Source organism: Callospermophilus lateralis, chromosome 3, assembly GCF_048772815.1.
Source record: "Callospermophilus lateralis isolate mCalLat2 chromosome 3, mCalLat2.hap1, whole genome shotgun sequence".
Classification (NCBI taxonomy): domain Eukaryota; kingdom Metazoa; phylum Chordata; class Mammalia; order Rodentia; family Sciuridae; genus Callospermophilus; species Callospermophilus lateralis.
Window position 1 is genome coordinate 194,215,324 of NC_135307.1, and position 21,082 is coordinate 194,236,405.

The window sequence follows — 21,082 nt, forward strand, 5'->3', positions numbered from 1 at the left end:
CTGAACCCCTCAAAGGTCTCCTAAATTCCCTTCCAAACCAATCTCCTAAGGCCGACAGAGAAGTCTTTTCAAAGTGCAAATCTCATTAGGCCACTCTTCTGGTTACAACTCCATATCTATAATTTGGTTCATGCTCTGTGTAATCTGCCTCTGCCAGCATCTCCAGTTTATCATGTTTCACTCTCTCCACCCTCTAAACCAGCCTCCCTGGCTTCTTTCTGTTTTTTAGGCATTCTGCATTCCCTTTAGTCCCTGGTCTTGTCTCCATACTTACACACTTGTAACAGATTGTAACTACAAATACGCTGTGTGATTACTTGAGTAATGTCAAGAGTTTTAAGGGTAAGGACTATGCCTGTTTGCACACCACTGTTGGGGCCTGGCACAGCAGCATAGTAATGGGTACACAGTAGGCCCTCAATAAAATCAGTCAAAGAGATAAACTCAAGAAAGTATTCTGGGATGCAAGTGAGTAAATGTTTTATCAATTTAAGCTTTTTTTTGGTACTGGGAATTGAACCCAGGATCCTCTGGTCTCAGTCTCCTGACTTGGTGGGACTACAGGTGTGTACCACAGCACCTAGCATCAATCTAATCTTGATTCAACTCCAAAGAATATTATTAACAAGCCAGGTGCAGTGGCGCATGCCTGTAATCCCAGAGGCTGGGAGGCTAAGGCAGGAGGATTGAAAGTTCAAAGCCAGTCTTAGCAATTTAGAGAGGCCCTAAGCAATTCAGTAAGACCTTGTCTCTAAATAAAATACAAAATAAGGCTGGGGAATGTGGCTTAGTGGTTGAGTGTTCCTTAGTTCAACCCTGGGGATGTGGTTTAGTGTTTGAGTGTTCCTTAGTTCAACCCCTGGTACCAAAAAAAAAAAAAAAAAAAAAAAAAAAATACACACACACACACACACACAAATTATTTCTGTCTTATTATTAGCAGTTGTTACACATAATCATAACACGCTGAAGTCATGGAGTGAATTAATGAATCTGGCCTCTTAGGAATCTGGTTAGCTTAAACTTGACTTTCAGAACTTCTCATAGTACTTGCCCACGAGAACCAGATTGGTTTTCACTGTACAGACAGGATGGGGTTCTGCCCTTCAAGAGCTGAGGTCTTGCTTTTTTCTGAGGCTACATCTGAGGAGGCAGCCAGCCTTTTAGAAGGCATTTTTCTTTCATATCACTACAATTACCTCATAGGAGTGAACTCACAGTAATCCTTATGGCTCTGATTATGAAAAAATTTCTATTTTTCACAGCTAATAGTTTCACAGTAAAGCAAAGAATCTGGGTGATGTTGACAATTCCTATTAATAACAGTAGCTGATGTTCTCTATTGTCTTGGGAACACAGTCATTTATAGACCTGATGTCATGCCTCCTGACCACACCCGAGAGGCTGGGAGATAGCAAGTATGCTATATTCTCTTGATCCCAAAAGGGACCACGACAACTTGAAGGTGATCCACCAAGCACCCTCAGGGGTGAGATAGATCTTAGCTGTCTAATTCTTGTGTCTTAAGTTACAATTTACTTTTCTTCTTTTGGCTTGCCCAATTTAATTTTTTTTTCAGCTTTATTGAGGTACGAGTGACAAACAGAAATTATTATATATTCAAGGTGGACCATGTGATTATTTGATATATATATACCTATATTATGAAATAGTGATCATAATTAAAATAACCAACACATCCATCACTATATAGGTATTTTGGGTGGAACACTTAAGATATACTCTCTCAGTAAATTTCAAGCACACGATAAAGTATTATTAGCAACATTCACGCTCTTATACATCACAACTCAGAACTTACTCATTTTAAAATTGAAAGTCTGTGCTTGCTCTCTCTTTTTAAATATATATATATATATATTTTTTTTTTTAATTTGGTTGCGGATGAACTTTTATTTTTATTTACTTATTTTTATGTGGTGCTGAGAAACAAACCCAGTTCCTCACACATGCTAGGTAAGTACTCTACCACTGAGTCACAACTCCAGTCCAAAAGTCTGTGCTCTTTAACCAATATTTCCCTACTTCTCTGGTAACCACCAGTGTACTCTCTGCTTCCATGAGTTTGCTAAGCATAATTTCTTTATCTGTAAAATAGAGATTAAAAAAAAAACAAAACACCTTATGAACAGGGTTTCTTCTGAGGCATAAATGAAATAATGCATCTATCACTATACCTCGCACCTAGTACTTACTTCTCTTGCCTCGTCTGTCAACAACAGTTCTAAGCCCTGGAGATAAGTGGCTTTCTGGGCATACCACTGATGATAGGATCACATTTCTTAGCAGAACCCTGAGGGCTGAACCCTGTGCCCGCATGTCTTGGCCTCTCTGGTCTCACCTGCTCAAGGCAGCTCCGACAGGCCTCCTGGATCAGCTGCTCTGCATCCACCTCTTCCCCAACGTTGTCTCGCACGTTCAGTGCTGCTTTCTGGAAGAACTAGGGATGCACAACAAAGGACAAGGTCAGAAGTTCTGCTAATTTACAATAACCTGAAGGAAACTGAAAAATAAAACAGAAGCTTTTATCCTGCTCTCATACAGAAGGAAAATGTGATCATGTGCCCAGCTTTGGGATCAGACAGATTTAGATTCGTATTCTGGGCTCTACCTCCCGCCACTATTCCTCTCTTAAGGATATAATCACAGAGGTGCCCCAAAAATTAATGTGCAAACAGTACAAAACCAAAGAGTAACCTAAATGTCCAAGCATAGCTTAAATAAATTATGAAATTCTATGCAAATATTAAAAATCATGGTAAGGATAGTGTAGAATATATTTTTGACATGAAAATGTATTCTTTTTTTTTAATATTTATTTTTCAGTTCTTGGCGGACACAACATCTTTGTACGTGGTGCTGAGGATCGAACCCGGGCCGCACACATGCCAGGCCAGCGCGCTACCGCTTGAGCCACATCCCCAGCCCTGAAAATGTATTCTTAATAAAATGACAAGTAAAGCAAGCAGATTATAAAATTGTTTGGTACAGAACAAACTTATTTATGTACAACAGCAAAAAAAACAGAGACAAAAGAACTTAAGGATAATATATTAAGTAACAGCAGTAATATTGTGGATGATTGTTTTCTTCCTTGTTTATCTATAGCCTCTTAATTTTTATAATGTACATGTAGTATTTCCATAGGAGGAAAAAACCCAGAAAGCTTGTGCCTAAAGTGAACAGGCACAGAAAAGATCAAGACAGCAGAAAAGTCCTATTAGGATTCTCACTGCCCAATCCCCAAACTGTGGGATGGGAGAAGGGTGACCTTGCAAAGGCCCTTGGATACCAGCAAAGGAAAGGGAAACCTGGCAGAAGGTTCCTCTTCTGGGTTAGAGGGAGAACTTGAGCCTGAAATACTTCCCAAAACACTGGGGATAAGGTGATAGGGTCCCCAGACATACCTTGGAGGTACCTGAAAACACATTCATTAGGAGTCCACGTTGTGACTCCAGAAGAAAGTACCAGTTCTCTCTGGGGTATAGGAAAACTTTAAAAACTATAATCAATGCTCCTACTGTGGGAGACAATTCTGGGGAGACACTGCCGTGTTATATTTAGCAAAGTCAAATGCCTCTGTTGATAACATCAAATCAAGAAGTGTGTGAAAAGACTGAATCTGAGACCTCAAGTGTTTAGGAAAAATTCTTCATGCCAAATTAAATGACTGGATGTTTGGCTGACTGATTTTCTGGTGCTGGGGATCTGCTAAGCAACCCCTCTACAACTGAGCTATATTCTCAATATGGATGAGTTTGACTTTAAAACAAAAATCTGAAAACTGGCAATAAGTATTGGTGTTCAGTGCTGATTATTGCTAGGGGAAAAGTTCAATTAAAATAATCTGGATGCTTTCCAAGCAGCCCGTGGGAGAGCAGTACAATGGATATATAGGGGTGAATGTAAGCTACCTCTGGATCTGAGAACGAAATCAGAACACAAATGAAGCGTCTGCAAGCACCACAGGCAGAAATGCAAAATAACACACCCTTTTTAGAGAGTGACTTTTTTCCCCTATTACTCACTAATTCCATCTCTAGGAATTTATCCCCAGAAATAGTCTCACAAGTGAACAAAGATGTTCATTCCAGTGTTGTTTGAAACAGGGAAAAACTGGAAACAACTGAATATTCTAGGGTCTAGCTAATTAAATTATGGAACATCCATACAACAGACTACTCTACAAAGAGAAGCAGGGGGAGCTATTGTGCACTGACCTAAAAACATGACCAAAAGTGAAATAAATTAAGTTACAGAACAGTTTGTATATGTGTATATAAACATGTACACAACCTACATACTCATGTAAAAAACCGAGTTTGGTATCTTTGGGATGAATTTTAGTGACTTTTGGCTCTTGTTTTAAAAAGTATCTTTGTGTGTGTATGTGGTACTGGGGATTGAACCCAGGGGCTGGCACATGCTAGGCAAGCACTCGACCACTTGAGTTACAGCCCTAGCCTTTTAAAGTTGCCCACGTTGACTCTCAATGTGTGAGCATTCTCCTTCAGCTTCCTAAGTACTGGAATTGCAGGTCTGAACTACCACACATGGCTGTATAATTTTAATTAGTATTTTCTTATTAAAAAATTTCAAATACATAGAAAATTTGAATATTTAATAAATAGCTAATACCCACCACCTAAGACTACAATTAACATTATGTTTCTCCATCACATATCTATTAATGTACTTATCTATCCATCCATAAATCATCTTGTAATCTATATTTTTTATAACTTGTATTATTAAAATTTTTTAAAAATTTTGTATTGGAGATTGAAAGTAGCCACCGAGCTACATTCCCAGTCCTTTTTCTTTTCTTTTTTTTAATACCTTTATTTTGTTTATTTAGTTTTTTTATATGGTGCTGGGTATCGAACCCAGTGCCTCATGCATGCTAGGTAAGTGCTCTACCAATGAGCCACAACCCCAGCACCCTTAGTCCTTTTTATTTTATTTTCAAGCAGGGTCTTGCTAAGTTTCTGAGGCTGAGCTTGAACTTGCGATACTTCTGCCTCAGTCTCTGAAATTCACTGGGATTATAGGTGTGCAACACCACAACTGCCCAAAATCTAAAATCCTCACTGTGGCTTCAAAAGTTTTACTAGAGCTAGGCTTGTTACCTCCCAAGCACTTTGTTACTCTCCCAGTTTAGTCTGTTCCACACTGGTCAACTTATTGCTTTGAAGGTGCCAAGCACTCTCCTGCCTCAGGTCCTTTGTCGTTTTCTCTGTGCTTAGACCACTTTTCTCTTACTTGTCTGCATGGCTTGCCCCGTCTCACTTTATTCAGGTTTCCACTCAAATGTCTTCTCTTTCTTAGTCACAAAACATACAACAGCAATCTTGCTGGGCATTGTGGCACATGACTGTAATCCTAGCTACTTGGGAGGCTGAAGCAAGAGGATCACCAAATTTGAGGCCAGCCTCAGCAACTTAGCAGGACCCTATCTCAAAATAAAATAAAATGGACTTGCTTAGCATTCAGAAGGCCCTGGGTTCAATCCATAGCACCTCTGAAAAATAAAACAAAAAAGCAACCCCATGTCCCAGAGGTCCTCTCTTCTCTCATTCCCTAAAGTAGTACATATTTGCTTAAAGAAAACAAGGTTACTGTCTGTTATTTTCACTCTACATTCCTAATACCTAGAACAGTGTCTGGCAGTATGGTAGTAGCTAAATATATATATATATATATATATATATATATATATATATATATTTTTGGTGTATGAATGGGTTCTGGGTATCAAATCCTGGGCCTTGGCATGTGCTGGGAATAAATTTTTCCCCCAAAACAACAACAAAATACATAAGCATAAGGTTTGGGAAGAAAACAGAGTTTGGCAGGGCATGGTGGCACATGCCTGTATGCCCAGAGGCTGAGATAGGAGTATTATAAATTCAAGGTCAGCCACAGCAACTTAGTGAAGTCCTCAGCAACCCAGTGAGACCTTGTCTCAAAATTTAAAAAATAGGGCTGGGGATGTGGCTCAAGTGGTAGCGCGCGCTCGCCTGGCATGCATGCGGCCCGGGTTCGATCCTCAGCACCACGTACAAACAAAGATGTTGTGTCCGCCAAGTACTAAAAAAATAAATGTTAAAAAATTCTCTCTCTCTCTCCCTCTCTCTCTCATTCTTTCTTTAAAAAAAAAATTAAAAAAAATAAATCTTTAGTATCAGCCCCTCCCCTCAAAAAAATTCAGAGTTCAGTTTTGAATATACTGAGTTTGAAGCATCCATGGGATATGCAGGTAGAGCTATGGAGAAGTTTATTGATGGCTAAGAAAGTAATTTTAATTAACAAAAATGGTGCTAATGTTATGCCGCAGCCTGGCTGGCTGGGCTGGCTGGGCAAAATAACGGGGGGTGGGGGTGGGGGGGGGTGGGGGTGACGAATAACTTGTGTACCTTGATACAGCGGGAGTTGATACAGCAGGAGTGGAAGCAGGTTTATTGTAGGATCTGAGCGATATTTATACATTTTACACAGCTTATCTAATTAGCATAAAATAGATACAGCAGTCAACCAATAAGGAATCTCCACACTTAATGGCTTGCTTTTGTTACTTCACAAACCACTCCCTCTGGCATTTTGCTAGGCCATCCAGACTTGTTTACAGACTCTTAACATTTCTCTGGCAAAATACCAGGTGCCATCCTGACTTGTTTACAGACCTTAACAATGTTAATCAAGTAATAAAATACTGGTTGAACACTTGGTATGTTCCAAGCCAAGGATGATGGGCACATTACACTGAAGTCATTTCATCCTTACAAAAACTTGGCAAAAAAGATATCTGAATTACCTCCAAGAGGGGAAAAAGTTCTTGGGGGGTAGCTGGCAGAATTAGAAAGCTTGAGATGTCTGAGTGCCATACAGACAGAGAGCGGTGCTGCAGGGAAGCCCTGGCTGCTCAGGAGTCTTTCCCCATGAGTGTTCTCTCTGTCCTTCTCACCTTCATATACTTGTTGAAGACAGTCTGGATCTCCTCATTGATGCTCGGCTGCAGGACAGCTCGGAGGAGGTCCATGGAGATGGCAGGATCTGTGAAACTGCATTTAGGAGGGAGACAGAGTTAGCAGCTGTGGCCCAAACATATCCTTTCCCAGTGTGCCCAGCCAATTATTGACATAGGGTTCCGTCTTTCTTCTTCTTTTTTTTTTTGGTACCAAGGATTGAACCCAGTAGTGCTTAACCACTGAGACACATCCCCAGCCCTTTTTATTTTTTGTTTTGAGACAGGGTCTTGCTAGATTGCTGAGGCTGGTTTTGAACACATGATCCTGCCTCAGCCTCCTGAATTACTGGGATTACAGGTGGGTGCCACCATGCCCAGCGACATAGGGTTCTTTAGCAGCAATACTAGATAGCTTTCACTAAACACTAGTCATGTGCTCAGATTCTGGGCAAGATCACATGGATGCTTGACTTTATTTCATTCTCATAAATATAAAGTGGGCATTATTTTCAAAGTGAAATATAATATACAGAAAAATACATACACTTATTAAACAATTATGGTGAATCACTCACTACCCAGGTTAAAAATTATAAATGGCATCCTTAACGCCCATGACTTCCTTGAGTGAATCACTCCCTCACTTACTTGAGTTGGATATTACTATTGGACCCCCTGCAAGACTGAGAAAAAAGAAGTTCAGAGAGGTTAGGGACTTGTCCAAGAGTTACTCAGTTAATACAGAGTCTGTATTAGAACACAGCTGCCTGACTCCAGAGCCTGTATTTTTAACCTCCATGCTGATGTCTTTAGAGCTTCCAAGTGCAGCCTCAATGAATGTTAAGGATCTTGGATACTGTTGTTAAATCCACCTCTCTACCCTCCATTTCCAGATGAGTTCAGAGAGGGAAGTCAGAGCAAGTCACTCATCAGTGACTTGCTCAAGTACACAGAGTTGAGAATGAGTCTCTTTTTTTCCCAGGCCAGCGCTTTCTACTGTCTACAGATCTCTTCTCAGCCATGTACAGTGGGGATCCCAACACTCTCGTCCACCTCTGTGCCTGGGATGTAAGTCCCACTAAGGGCCAGCCTTACCTTGTTGTCATTTGTGAGCGGCGGCCCCTTCGCTGCACCTGCCGGTGCTTTATCATTATGTTCCAAGGGTTCTGTGGGAATCAAGGGAGCAAATATCACTAAGGCCTGTTACACTGGGGTGGTGGAGGATGAGTATGAAGCTAGCCTAGAAATCCCTTCTCGAATCCATTCGCCCCCTCTCCCACTTTGGGGAGAAGGGGAGGACAGTGATTGGAAGGTGCTGCTAGGGAAAAAGAACCGAGAAAAAGTTTCCTGCCTCAAAGTCCCAGCGCCGCCTTTCCTGGAGCAGCAGGAGGAACACCTAGAGCCTACTCGGTGGCAGGCTGCTTTGCCGGGCGCGTTAGGGCTTTTACCATCCCCTCGCCACGACTTGACGAGGTCGCCGGTACTAATCATCTCCGCCCTACAGGAGAGAAGCCCGGGCTCGGGGGGATGCCAGGCTGGCCCTCAGCACCTAGCCAGGAGGGCGTCGCCAGAACTTGAATCCAGGTCGTCGGACTGCGAAAACGGCAACCCCTGGGCAGCACCAGCCGCCGCGTTCTCTCGCCCGCGGGCCAGGGTCCCGGGAGCCCGAGGCCCTGCCCGGCCCGAGCCCAGGCCTCACCCGGGGCGCCCTCACCATGAGAACCAGCTGCCCCGCTGCGCCCGCGTCACCCAGCTCGGTGCCGCCCCGCTCAGCCCCGCCGGGTCCCCGCGGCTGCTCGGCGTCGCCAGTGGCCCCCATGGCGCCCCCGGCCCCCACAACTTCAGCCCGACTCTGCCACCGGCCGGAAAGTGGCGCCGTGACGTCACCGGAGCGCGCCGCCCACTGGCCCGGAAAGCGCGACGCAGGCAGCTGCGGGGTTACCATGGGAACCGAACCGCCACCCGGGTAGCGGGCCCTCGGAGACCCTGCGTGTGGGGCGGTTGGGGCTCCCTCCCTGGAGCGCTGAGCCTCCGCGGGGACTGTGGGTGTCTCAGGGCCGTTCCCCGCTGGGCCAAGGCCCGGGTCGAGTGCGGGGTAGGAGGAGCGGAGCAGGTGTCCGCGGGCTGAGGTTGGGAGCTGAGGGAACGCACGGTCCGACGGTGACACCTGCAGTTGGGTCTTTGAACACTACAGCTTTTTTTGGGGGGGCGGGGGATCCGGTACTGGGGATTGAACTCGGGGACACTTTCCCAACGAGCCGCACCCCCAGCCCTATTTGGTATTTTATTTAGAGACAGGGTCTCACTGAGTTGCTTAGAGCCTTGCTCTGGCTGAGGCTGGTTTGGAACTCGCCGTCCTCCCAAGCTGCTGGGATGACAGGCGTGCGCCACCGCGCGGGCTACAGCTTCTAATATATCTCAGCAGGAGCCTCCAAAATTGGAGGGACCTAATGCGTGGACCAGAAACCCCACAAGGGAAAGCGTGGCCTGTGCCATCCCAAACACGCACCGCCTCTCTCCTCGCTCTGACCTCAGGGCTGTCTCCAGGGCAGCAGAATGAAGGTTGGGTCTTGCTCTGTGAGCCTCCCTTGCCGCAGAGAGCTGGGCTTCTCTTCCCTGAGGAGTGGTTCTGGGATGAGCTGGGAGGATTGGGCTTAACTGTGGCATTCCCCAGGCCCCCCCATAGCTCTGTCTCAGAGGTAAGATGTCCCCGAATAGAACTGGATTCATTTATGGGTGGAATGAAAATGACTCTTGCCAGATCACAATATCGGGTAGTAGAAAGTGCAGGAGTTCTGCAGTCAGAAAGATCAGGGTTCAAATGTGATGTGGTATGGTGGTTAAGAATATTGGATATAAGCCCGGGGGCAGGCCTGTAATCCCAGCAGCTCAGGAGACTGGGACAGGAGAATCGCGAGTTCAAAGCCAATTTAAGCAAAGGCGAGGTGACCCTGTCTCTTAAAAAAAAAAAAAAAAAAAAAAAATAGAGCTGGGAATGTGGCCCTGTGTTAGAGTGCCTCTGAATCCAGTCCCCAGTAAACGCCCCCACATCCTCCAACAAATATTGGATATGGAATTGGACTACCTACTTTTGTTCTACCACCTACTAGCTGTGTGACCCACTTTCTTAAACTCTGTGTCTTAGTTTTTTCAACTGTAAAGTGAGAATAATAGCACCTGCCTTATAGGGTTGTAATGAGTTAATTCTTACAAACCACTTAATTTTACCCCCCTGGTATTGGGGATCAAATCCAGAGCATCATGTATGCCAGCCAAGCACTCTACCACTGATCCACATCCCACCCCCCATACAAAGTGCTTAAAACTATGGTACAGCTAGCCCTTCAAATAATACTGTTACTGTTCCAATGTTCCAGAGGCTACCATTTATTGACATTCTTTCCAGCCTCTCTGAGTCAATTTTTCCTTCCTTCCTTTCTTCCTTCTTTTTATACTGGGTACTTCATCTCCAGTCCTTTTTATTTTCTAATTTGAGGCAAGGTCTCACTAAGTTGCCCTAACTGGTCTTGGACTTGAGATCCTCCTGCCTCAGCCTCCTGGGTAGCTGGGATTACAGGCACGCACCACCATACCTGGCTTTTATTTCAAGTTTCTTACCTTTGCAAGATTATTGTGTGAATTAAAATAAATAATGTATATGAAGTACATACTAGATATTAAACAAGTTTTAATTATTTCATTGCTCCAACATCAGCCTTTTAACATTAAGGGCAACTTCCTTGCACCAAACTCTTTAGCTGTATTAAGGAGATTTTTACCTTGTACTTTTAATGTTCCCTCACTTTAGCCCTACAGTGCTAAGCTGTGCCAGTGGACACCACTAGCTGACCAAATACACAAGCAAGACAGATAAAATAAAAACAGAGGAAGAAGAGATAGGGGAAGGGGGCATATGTGCTGTGAGTCATAGCAACTCTTCTCTTGAGTTTACCAACTAGCCAAAATGTAGGGTTTTGGTGCATTTGCATTAGCTTTGAACAAACTCAAGTAGTGCTGCTCTATAGTTTTTTTTTTTTAATAGTTTCTAAGGGGCCATTTCATTCTGTCTCTTCTAGATTGCTCTGATGAGCAGGAACTACAATGTTGGTAAACTTTATTATTTGCTTAGCTTGGCTGTTCTCTTATTAAGTCATGCCTCTAGTCCTTCCCTTTGTCATTTCACCCTAGTCCTTCGAAAGGCCTGGAGGCTCTCTTCATCCTCTATCCAATGACTCTCCCTCCATTTTTCCAGCTTCCCACTAGAATCCTCACTGTTGTCTAGGGGTGCTGTGTGAAACTGCATTATAGAATTTGATCACCCCATCACATGTGCCCTATGGTAGTGCCAGGAATTTTCCCACACATCACCAACCAATCACTCTTCTTGTTGTCAGGAGAAGACATTCTTGGGCAGTATTGCATAAGGGAAGACTTTGGGACTGGGTTGAGGTAGATTCTCTGGTCCTGCCCTTTCTTTGGTTGATACTCTGGGAAGGTGTTCACCTCTGGCCTGAAATGGGCTCACATCTCAACCTCAGCATCATCAGGATGTTAAGCTACCTCTTTCTTCTGAAGGCACTTCTAGCTTTTGGGTTCCTGGCATCCTGGGTAACAGCAGAAGAGCATGGTGAGCTATCATTTGGGATCCCTGGCTAACATAAAGTGACTAGAGGAGAAGTCTCCCCTGCCTCCTCCCTGTGTGAGGTTCCTCTTTTGTGGAGACAATCATCTCTGTAGGACAGGACTGGATAAATAGATTCTTAGGACAGTAAGAGTAAATCTTCTTGGCTTTCTTTTCCTTCTCTGGACAAGGAGACAGGACTTACTAGAAGTTCCAGTTATTTTTTAGAGCTCATTAAATGAGACCACCAGGATCACCCCAGCTCTGTATGTGCAGCACAGCTGGTGCTTTAGGAGTGGTGAAAGGGAGTTAGTAGTTGTGTGGGAGGAGGAGAAGCTGAGTGCTGAGATATTTTGGATAGGAATGCTTGGAGATGCTGAAGTTCTTGAAGCACTTTTGGGCTCCATTCCTCATTTCTCAAGGCCTAATCAGGTATCCCAACTTCCTTTGTTCTCTTTTGCAGTGAAAGAGGGAGAATGCCCTCCTGATAAGAACCCGTGTAAAGAGCTGTGCCAGGATGATGAGTCATGTCCTCCTGGGCAGAAGTGCTGCAGCACAGGCTGTGGTCAGGTCTGCCGAGAATACATTCCTATAGGTATGTTGGCATGGAGGACACAATACCAGTATGCTCTCTGGCCTTGCCTTTGAGATGGTAGAACCAAGAGCTTCCTGCTTCTCAGATTGGTCTTGCTATCTAACTTGCCTAAGGAACTTCTTATTTTTCCTTTTTTTTGGGGGGTCTCCTTTCCTCATAAGTTGATTTGTCTTTTTTTTTTTTTTTGGCATGGGGGGTTGAGCCCAGGGCTTTGTGCATGCTAGGCAAGTGCTCTGCCACCGAGCTACGAGCTATGTCCCCAGCCAGGAGTCCTTTCTTTATTATTCAGCACTCCAGTTCTTTGCCTTCTATCAGGAAAGAGCACACCACTGATTGTCAAAGTCTTTTACTTTGGACTGAGTTCCTGTAGGTCACAAGAGGGGCAGAGTTCTAAAGGGGAGCCTGTTTAAGATAGTGATTTCTCTTAGGAGCAGACAGATCTTTTTAAGCCTTAAACAAATCTTAAGGTTCTTTGTGTGTGTGTGTGTGTGTGTGTGTGTGTGTGTGTGTGTGTGTGACTGAATTCATGGACTTGCACATGCAAAGCATTCTTTCTACCACTGAGCTACATTCTCAATCGCATCTTAAGTGATAGTCTCAGTTTCCTCATCTGTAAAATAGAGATAATTGTGAGAATCAAATGCGTTGTTCCTGGTAAAAGGTGAATATCAATAGATGTTTTCATAAGTGTTGACTATTGTTGGTGGCTTTAGTGACACCTGGGGGCTCCCTTCCTCCGCTTCTCCTTTTCGCTATACTTCTAGGTGTTATAGGGCATCATATCTCCTTCCTGTTGCCATCTCTATTTCTTTACAGGGATGAAAAGAATCTGTCCCAGGATTGTTCGTAAACGATCCTGTTTTAAAAGTTGCACCACCGATGACACATGTCCAGGTGTAAAGAAGTGCTGTACATTTGGCTGCAGCACAGCCTGTGTGGCCCCAGTCTCTCACTACAAGCTGGGTAAGACGTCCCACCCCCGCACCCTGGGGTCTGATTGACCGGATGGTTTCTCTCTCAAAATGCACACACCCTCTGGCACTCTTACTTCACTATGAGAAACAATGATTAAGTGCCTATTATATTATGAGAACTTTAAGAAAAAGATAGCAAATGGTACTGAAGCCATGATGATTGGTAGGATGTGGCCCAGTTAGGTGAGGAAGGTGCCAGAAGGGCGATGGGGGCCTATTATTTGTAGGCAGGTTTGAAAGCCATTGGGTAATTCCCAATTCCCAGTTGCAATATTCTCTATTAAAACCTTAGTTCAAGAATATGTAAAGAGATAGTAAAATAGAATCCAGTGCTTATTTGAAAGACCCCAATCATTTGCTTCTGAGACTCTACCCCTTCTGTGCACTCATAGGAGATGGCCATCTCCTGTTGAAAATGGATTCTTGTTTATTCTGGTTCTGGTAGAGAGATATTTGAAAGAAAAATTTCCCTCTTACAGGGTTCTATTTCTCCATTTATGCATTCATTCCTTCAACAAATTTTATTAAATGCTTTCTATTTATCAGATCCAGTGATGGGTTCTGGGTATATGATAATGAACAAAGTAGTTCTGTCCATGTGTTTATGGGGTTTATCACCTAGTAGGGGAGAAAGAAAGAGCATGTAAGTAAATACATAATGTCCAACTGTGATAAGGCTCTGAGAGGAAGAATAATGAGGGGACTGGCTTCAGAGGAGGAGTCGAGGAAGGTGTGTCTGAGGTAGTGACTGTTTTTGTTTGTTTGCTTTTTTGATACTGGGAATCGAATCCAGGAACTACATTCCCAGCCCTATTTATTTATTTATTTATTTTAAAATTTGAGACAGGATCTTGTTGCTGAGGCTGGTCTTGAACTTGCAGTCCTCTTGCTGAGCCTCAAAGTCAGTGGGACTGCGGACGTTCACCACCATGCCTGGCTGCAGCCTTGAGAAGGAGCCGAAGTCAGCCAGGTGAAGGGGTGATAGATATGGCAGGAAGAGTGAGACACAGGTGGTGAGGTCTTCAGATGACAAGGAGTCGCCCATTTAAGAAAGTGAAAACAAGCTGGTGTGGTTGGCATAGAGACAGAAAGGGGGAGAATGAAGGCAGCCGAGGATGGAGACCTCTGACACTATGGAGGTGGCAGTCGGAGACTGTGGAGGTTGAAGTGACAGCTTTCTGCTGTGTTCTGCAGCTCCTTCACCATGCCCTCCAGAGGCTCCTGAAAGGATTAGAAATCATGCACATCTTCCATGTCCAGTCCCCCTTTTTATTTTCCTGTTCTTTTAGTATTCTCCTCTACTTCTGCTTGGTTGTGCTTCCCAGTATATTTTATTATTATACTGCTTATTTATCATACCTACTTATAAGGCCACTTTTAATTTATTGCCTATGTTTAAGGACACTTTATTGAAGTGATGCTAGTTATATAAATTAACTATTCCAATGTTGAATCTTTATCTCTTCCTATTGTTCGAGTGTATACTTGGTATACTTCATGTTTTAAGATATTTATCAATAAGTTTACACCTAGGCATCTCTGCTGTCTGAAATACGGGGTCTTCTATTTCCTGAAGGAGCTAGAGCCATTCTCTCACTGAGTGCATGTGGCAGCATGTTAGAGTGGAAAGCACAGGTCTGGGATGTCAGGGGCCTGGGACCAGGCCTGATGTTCACCAGCTACTGGCCAGTAGGTCCCTGGGCAAGTCTCTTCTGTTTCTCTGAGCCTCAGTTCCTTTATTTGTAAGATGGAAAGAATAAACCCTGGAAGGTTGTTTTGATGACTCAGAGTATTTAAGATGTTTGGCCCTTAATGTACAGTGGATTTCTTCTTCCTGGCATTGAAAGGGGGCCCAGTCAGGAGTACAGTGTCTAACCTGTCCTTTTTACCCAGAACCAGGATCAATTTCTCCTTCCCCATCACCTCCTCTCAGAGACCCTGAAGCTCCATAGCACATGACATTTCCTTTCAGCCAAGCCTCCACAGGTAGCAGATGCCTTCCCAGTGTCCACTAGGGCTGTTGTGCCTGGCTCAGGCAGCCGTCTTGGGCAGCCTGCCTGTATGAGAGAATAGAATGTTGTACTCCTTGACTGGACTCTTGAGGCTCAGCTCTGGAATCAAAGCCTGGGAATCTGTCTTAGGCGGGTCACTCACTGCAGCTCATAGGTTCTGGTACAATCTTCCCAGTGTCTGAGGCTGAGAGCTGAATTGCAGAGGCTGAGAGCGAGGCTGGCATTCAAGCACAGTACCTTTGTGAGCTGCTCTGGCCCTGGCTGGCCCAAAGAGTTTCCTTCCCCCCTGGAGCTAGGCAGGCAGGTCAGAATGGTGATCTGACGCTGTCTCAGAGCCTGCTGGCTGAGCAGGGCCCCCAGCCTGGAAGGTGAGGTTGTCTGTTAGTAGCAGTAGTTGATAGTTAACTATTTTTCTGCAGCTCCATTCCTGGGAAGGGCTGGCTACTCACCCAGTGGGACTGTTTGCTAGGAAACTCTTCTTCCTGGGCTAAGAAAAATTCCTGCTTTCCTTAAGCTCTGACATTTCCAGAGGTTTACCATGGGTAGTGCCAGAATGTTTGGCAAGGTGGAGGGGCAGTCAGGTTGCCCGAGGGCATGGGTAGACTCTGGGACTTGCTCTCAGTTCTGGTTTGAGGATGGGACTGCAAACTGGTGCAACCATTATGGAAAGCAGTATGGAGATTCCTCAGAAAACTTGGAGTCCTTTTGAAGATCAAGTTGACAGCACTACTAAAGCAGTGAGGGGCTCTGGAAAGGGCGTGTCAAGAACAATGTTAAGTCAGGCTTGAGCAATGGGGGGATAATTGTGCTCTAGACTGAGATGGGAGGACCTGGGGAGGAAGAGACTTTGTAGAAAAGGTTAAGATTAAGGTCCAGGAATTGTCTTTGTGGGCTCTGTATGGCTCACCTCCACAGTGAATGAAACTGGATCACTCCAGATCCCCTGTGAGCCTGCTTTGTTTGTTATAACACATGCGTTATGTCCTTTGTATAGGTTGATGGCTTGGGCTCCTCTTGTGTCTGGCTGACCTCTTTCTCTCTCTCTTTCTTTTTGGTACTGGGTATTGCAGGGACACTTAACCACAGAGCCACATCCCTAGCCCTTTTTTGTATTTTATTTAGAGACAGGGTCTCACTGAGTTGCTTAGGGCCTCACTAAGTTGCTGAGGCTGGCTTTTGAAGTCACAATCCTCCTGCCTCAGCCTCCAGTGACACATGCCTGTCATTCCAGTGACTTGGGAAGCTGAGGCAGGAGGATTGAAAGTTCAAAGTCAGCCTCAGCCATTTAGTGAGGCCCTAAACAACTTAGCAAGATGCTATCTCAAAATAAAAAATACAAAATAAAAAGGGCTGGGGTTGTGGAATCAGTGGTTGAGCACCCCTGGGTTCTATCCCTAGTACCAAGCAACTAACCAACCAAACAAACAAACAATAACAGAAAAAAAAGACAAAAAGAGGAAGGAAGGCCCCATTAATTCTAGATGTTTGAGCTGAAAGAAAGGAATTATTTGGCAAGTATTTGAGCGAAAGTCAGGGTGATATTATTGCCGGGCACAAGTCAAAGGAGTATGCTGTGACCCTCAGGACCTGTATGGCTTTTAAAATCTGGCAAAATCCCAGGGACTTCAAGGATATCCAGCATGGAAGGGAGTAGAGATAGGGCCTCTCTGCATTGTCCTGGGAATGAGGATAGAGAGCAGAGAGGCTCTTGGTATTGGCCACATCAGAACCTTGCTCAGCAAAATGGTGAAATCTGGGAAATAGGTGCTCTTGGCCCCCCTCCCTAGGGTTCATGGTATAACTCCGAGAAGTCTGTGTCACTGGGTTTTTCCACCAGGGAGATTTTTATCTCAGCCCTCTCAACTGTGGGATAAAAGTCTTTTGCTCTTTGTTTAAATGGAACTTGAGTGTTTGTCAAGCAGATGAGGAGGTGTGGGAGGTGTGTCAGGTGGTTCCAGTGACCACATTTTCTGAATAAAAACTCAGGACACACTCTTGACTGACTTCACAATGGCATGAAACATTTGGAAAATCCCAGGGGGAGATCAGACAGCCCGGCTGTTTAGCTGCAGTTGTGCTCCCTGGAGACCAGCCCTTGCTCTTCTCCCCATGGCAGACTTCCTGGGGCCACCCAGTGCAGGCACACTTACCTGTTGCTATGCAGAGCACCGGGCTGCTCCTGGTTTGGTTTTCTACGAAGCCATTAATCGCCTGTCACCTCTCTCTCTCCATTTAAAAAAAGAAAACCCTGGAATGAACACTAGGACAAATGCGTCATGGTGAGTTGGTTAGGCTTGGATGAGGCCTTCTTTGGGTGTGCCAGCTCCTGAGGACTGGCTTAGTTGACTGCATGTTTTAGGGATGGTATCACTTCATTGCAAATTAAGAGGTTGAATTTTGTTACTCTTAGCTGTCATTCTGGGAAAGCCTCATTCTCTCCTCCGAATTTCATTATCTTCACAGGGATGTTGAGGGGGAACATCTGGATTATGTTTAGCTACCCACCACAGAAGATTCAATAGAGCAGGATTCCTTGTCCTCACACAACGAGAAATCCTGAAGTAGTTACCAGGACTGGTCCGGTGGTTCTGTGGTGCAAACAAGATAGAGTTATTTCTCTCATTCTCCCTGGCAATTCCTGATTGTGTCCTCTTGCTAGTTGCCTCCTGGTCTTGAAGGAGGCTGCTCTCCCTTTCCACATGGCCTGTCTTTGGACTGGAAAAAGGAAGAATGAGGGGATAATTTGTATCAGAAATATACAAGTTTCTCTAATTTACGTTTTAATTTGGTCACTCCTACTTCCAGAGAATACGGAGAAGTGAATCATTTTAGTGGATTTATTGCCTCTCAGGACAAACGTGGGGTTGTATTAAGGAGTGTTTCACTTATATATTGCAGTGTAACAAACCATCTCTAAATGTAGTGGCCCAAAGTAGTAACAGCTTATTCTGTCTCACGGGATTGACTGGGGCTTAGCTGGGGGGTTCACCTACCACATGAGAGGCTGAGGTCACCCATGCAGGGCACTTGAGTGCAGCTGGCGTGTCCAGGATGGCTTCTGCACTCCAGCTTCTCTGTCCATGGGGATCTCCTCATTTCACAGTCTAGCTCAAGCTGCTTTCCAGAATGGCAGCTGGTTTCCAAGAAGGGTTCCAAGAGGACAAGTCCCAATGTAGTGTTTATTAAGTCTCTGCTTGTATCACTCTTGTGAATGTCCCATTGGTGGAAGTAAGCCTTGGTTCAGAGTGACTATGGACTGGCTTTCCCCGGGCATGAGTGCCAGGAGATGTAGTGTGAATGTCTTCCGCAGTATGAAAGAAGGCAGAAAGACTCTAGTGGTTTAGAACTGAACAGGGGTTTTCAGACTGTGAGTGTTAAAATCAGTTTATGGCCAGCATTAAAAAAAAGAATAGAAATAATATGAAACATCAGGGCACGTGGCATACAGGACACACGTAAGTATGTACATATATACATATATGTATGTGTTAACATATGACACAGTGAAATGTGTGTTTCACACTCGGGACTTGAGAGCCTCTGGATTTCAATGCTTGATTCTCTGGCAGGGTTTGACGGTGAATGTCCCGACGACCCCCTTCCCTGTGAGGAGCAGTGTGACGGGGATGCGGCGTGTCCTCTGGGGCATAAATGCTGCAGCACCGGCTGTGGCCACACCTGCCGTGGAGACATCAAGGGTGGTATGTTTTCTTTTAATTTATTTTTTATCTGTTGTTTTTAGATATATATGACACTAGGATGTATTTTGACATATTATACATACATGGAATGCAGCCTGTTACAATTTTTGGGATGGGAGTATGGGGATTGAACTCAGGAGCACTTGACCACTGAGCCACATCCCCAGTCCTATTTTGTATTTTATTTAGAGACAGGGTCTCACTGAGTTGCTTAGCACCTCCCTTTTGCTGAGGCTGGCTTTGAACTTATAATCCTCCTGCCTCAGCCTCCTGAGCTGCTGGGATTATAGGCGTGCACACTGTGTCCAGCCCATTATGATTTTGATTCCATTCTTGTGGTTGTACATTATGTGGAGTTACACTGGTCGGGTACTCATATATGAGCATAGGAAAGTTATGTCCAGTTCATTCTACTGTCTTTCCTATTCCCATTCCCCTCCCTTCCCTTCTTTCCCCTTTGTCTAATCCAAAGAACTTAAATACTCCCCCTCCCACTCTCCCTTGTTACGTGTTAGCTCCCACATATCTGAGAGAACATTTGGCCTTTGTTTTTTTGGGGACTGGCTCATTTCACTTAACATGATGTTATCCATTTTCATCCATTTACTCACAAATGCCATAATATCATTTTTCTTTAAGGCTGAGTGATATTCCATTGTGTGTATATACTACATTTTCTTTATCCATTCATTTGTTGAAGGGCACCTGGGTTGGTTCTTGGCTATTGTGAATTGAGCTGCTCTAAACATTGATGTGGCTGTGTCACTGTAGTATGCTGTTTTTAAGTCCTTTGGGTTTGTGCCAAGGAGTGGGATAGCTGGGTCAAATGGTGGTTCCACTATGAGGAATCTAGGGAGGGATGTTGGCTCTTGTGGGAAGAAGTTCTGAAGTGCTCTCTGGGTTGCAAAATCAACCTGAGACGCAGCCCTCCCTGGCCTTTGCTCTCCCTCCTGGGAGGAGCCAGAGCTGTCACTTTCCTGTGTCCCAGGCCGCAGCCTAAGGCAACCCTTCCTTCCAGGGCCACAGGGCCCGTGTGGGTATTCCTGTTCCAATTCCTTTGGTTTTTCAATATTACAAAAAAGCTAGTGTGTATTTTCAAGCACTCCTTTAGTGTTCTGTGGAACTCCACTTCAGAATCATTGCCCCGGTTTGTTTAGTCCCTTGGGATTCCCAGGAATTGCTCCAAGTGTTGGCCTTTTGTTCTTCTGTGGCGTGTAACCTGTCAGGGAATACAGATAAATAAGTAAGGAATTACAGATATTCCTTGATTTAATGATGGGCTCACACCCAAAAAACACATCATAAGTAGAAAGTGCGTTTAGTACCCCCAACCCTACCAGACCTTCTAGCTTGGCACTGTCATGGCCCACTGTAGAGGTTCGGTTCTGTGTCCACCTCCTTCTGTGGCTGAGTTGCCCAGCCTTGCAAGAATAGCGTACTGCTTATAAGTAGTCTGGGAAAGGTAAATATTCAACATCTGAAGTGTGGCTTCTACTGAGTAGGTACATTTTTTCACCATCCTAAAGTTGAGAATCCTTCATTCAAACCATTATGAGCTGGGGACCATCTGAACAATAAAGTCTGACGAGAAGAGGCAGGACAGGGTGCTTCAGAAGCACGCCACAGCTCACCACCCCTCATTAGGGGCGGCAGACAAGAAAGTGACGCCCCCCAAGCCCAAGCATGAGAGAGAGAGGGGAGAGGGGAGCCTGTCCTCCTGCAGTCCACTTGTCCCTACCCCAAACCTGCCTAGCCACCAACCCCTGAGTTACTCCAGGGAGTTTCTTTGGGACACTATTTGAAAACTCTTGGCTCAGAGTCTTTGGTAACCTAAGACTAGCTTCATGGCTTCCAGCCAGATTGGTTAAAACGTAGTTAGGGGTCAAGAGCCAACTCACCTGGAGTCCCCGTGTCTGAGTTCTAGATGGAACCTGGGGACAGTGGAGCAGATGCCCTGTCTCTTTACCTGTCCTTTTCCCCCCAGGGCGGGCTGGGAATTGTCCCACCTTTCTGGTAGGCCTGTGTATCGTGGAATGCATGATGGATGAGAACTGTCAAGCTGGGGAGAAGTGCTGCAAGTCAGGATGTGGCCGTTTCTGTGTCCCACCGGTCCCTCTACCCCAAAGGTCCTTGAACTTCAACAGGACCCTCAGGTCTGATCTGAATTAGGTGAGAACAGTCCCCTCAACAA

The 21,082-nt window shown here is 44.8% G+C and overlaps 2 protein-coding genes across 3 annotated transcripts in view; one reads left to right on the forward strand and one right to left on the reverse strand.

Moving 5' to 3' along the window:
- Nucleotides 1-8,847, reverse strand: part of Dnttip1 (deoxynucleotidyltransferase terminal interacting protein 1) — a 24,435-nt gene extending 15,588 nt beyond the window's left edge. For both annotated transcript variants that reach the window (XM_076852043.2, XM_076852042.2), the window contains exons 1-4: nt 8,703-8,847; nt 8,084-8,154; nt 6,986-7,082; nt 2,363-2,461 (exon numbers count right to left, since the gene is read on the reverse strand). In XM_076852043.2, coding sequence (XP_076708158.1) covers nt 2,363-2,461; nt 6,986-7,082; nt 8,084-8,154; nt 8,703-8,807 — 372 coding nt within the window. In that variant the 5' untranslated portion in view covers nt 8,808-8,847. The remainder of the gene's footprint in view (nt 1-2,362; nt 2,462-6,985; nt 7,083-8,083; nt 8,155-8,702) is intronic.
- Wfdc3 (WAP four-disulfide core domain 3) lies at nt 8,806-21,060 on the forward strand. Its single transcript, XM_076849498.2, has 6 exons — nt 8,806-8,954; nt 11,527-11,615; nt 12,073-12,204; nt 13,021-13,167; nt 18,760-18,891; nt 20,876-21,060. Exons 1-6 carry the CDS (start codon nt 8,806-8,808, stop codon nt 21,058-21,060), a joined length of 834 nt encoding a protein of 277 aa, XP_076705613.2.
- The last annotated feature ends 22 nt before the right edge of the window (nt 21,061-21,082 follow it).

Bases quoted from the DNA above. Each gene is read 5' to 3' on its own strand.
- Wfdc3 (XM_076849498.2), top strand. From the start codon at position 8,806: ATGGCGCCCCCGGCCCCCACAACTTCAGCCCGACTCTGCCACCGGCCG. The intron at 11,616-12,072 runs GTGAGCTATCAT...TCTCTTTTGCAG, and splicing joins GGTAACAGCAGAAGAGCATG to TGAAAGAGGGAGAATGCCCT. The intron at 18,892-20,875 runs GTATGTTTTCTT...TTTTCCCCCCAG, and splicing joins CCGTGGAGACATCAAGGGTG to GGCGGGCTGGGAATTGTCCC.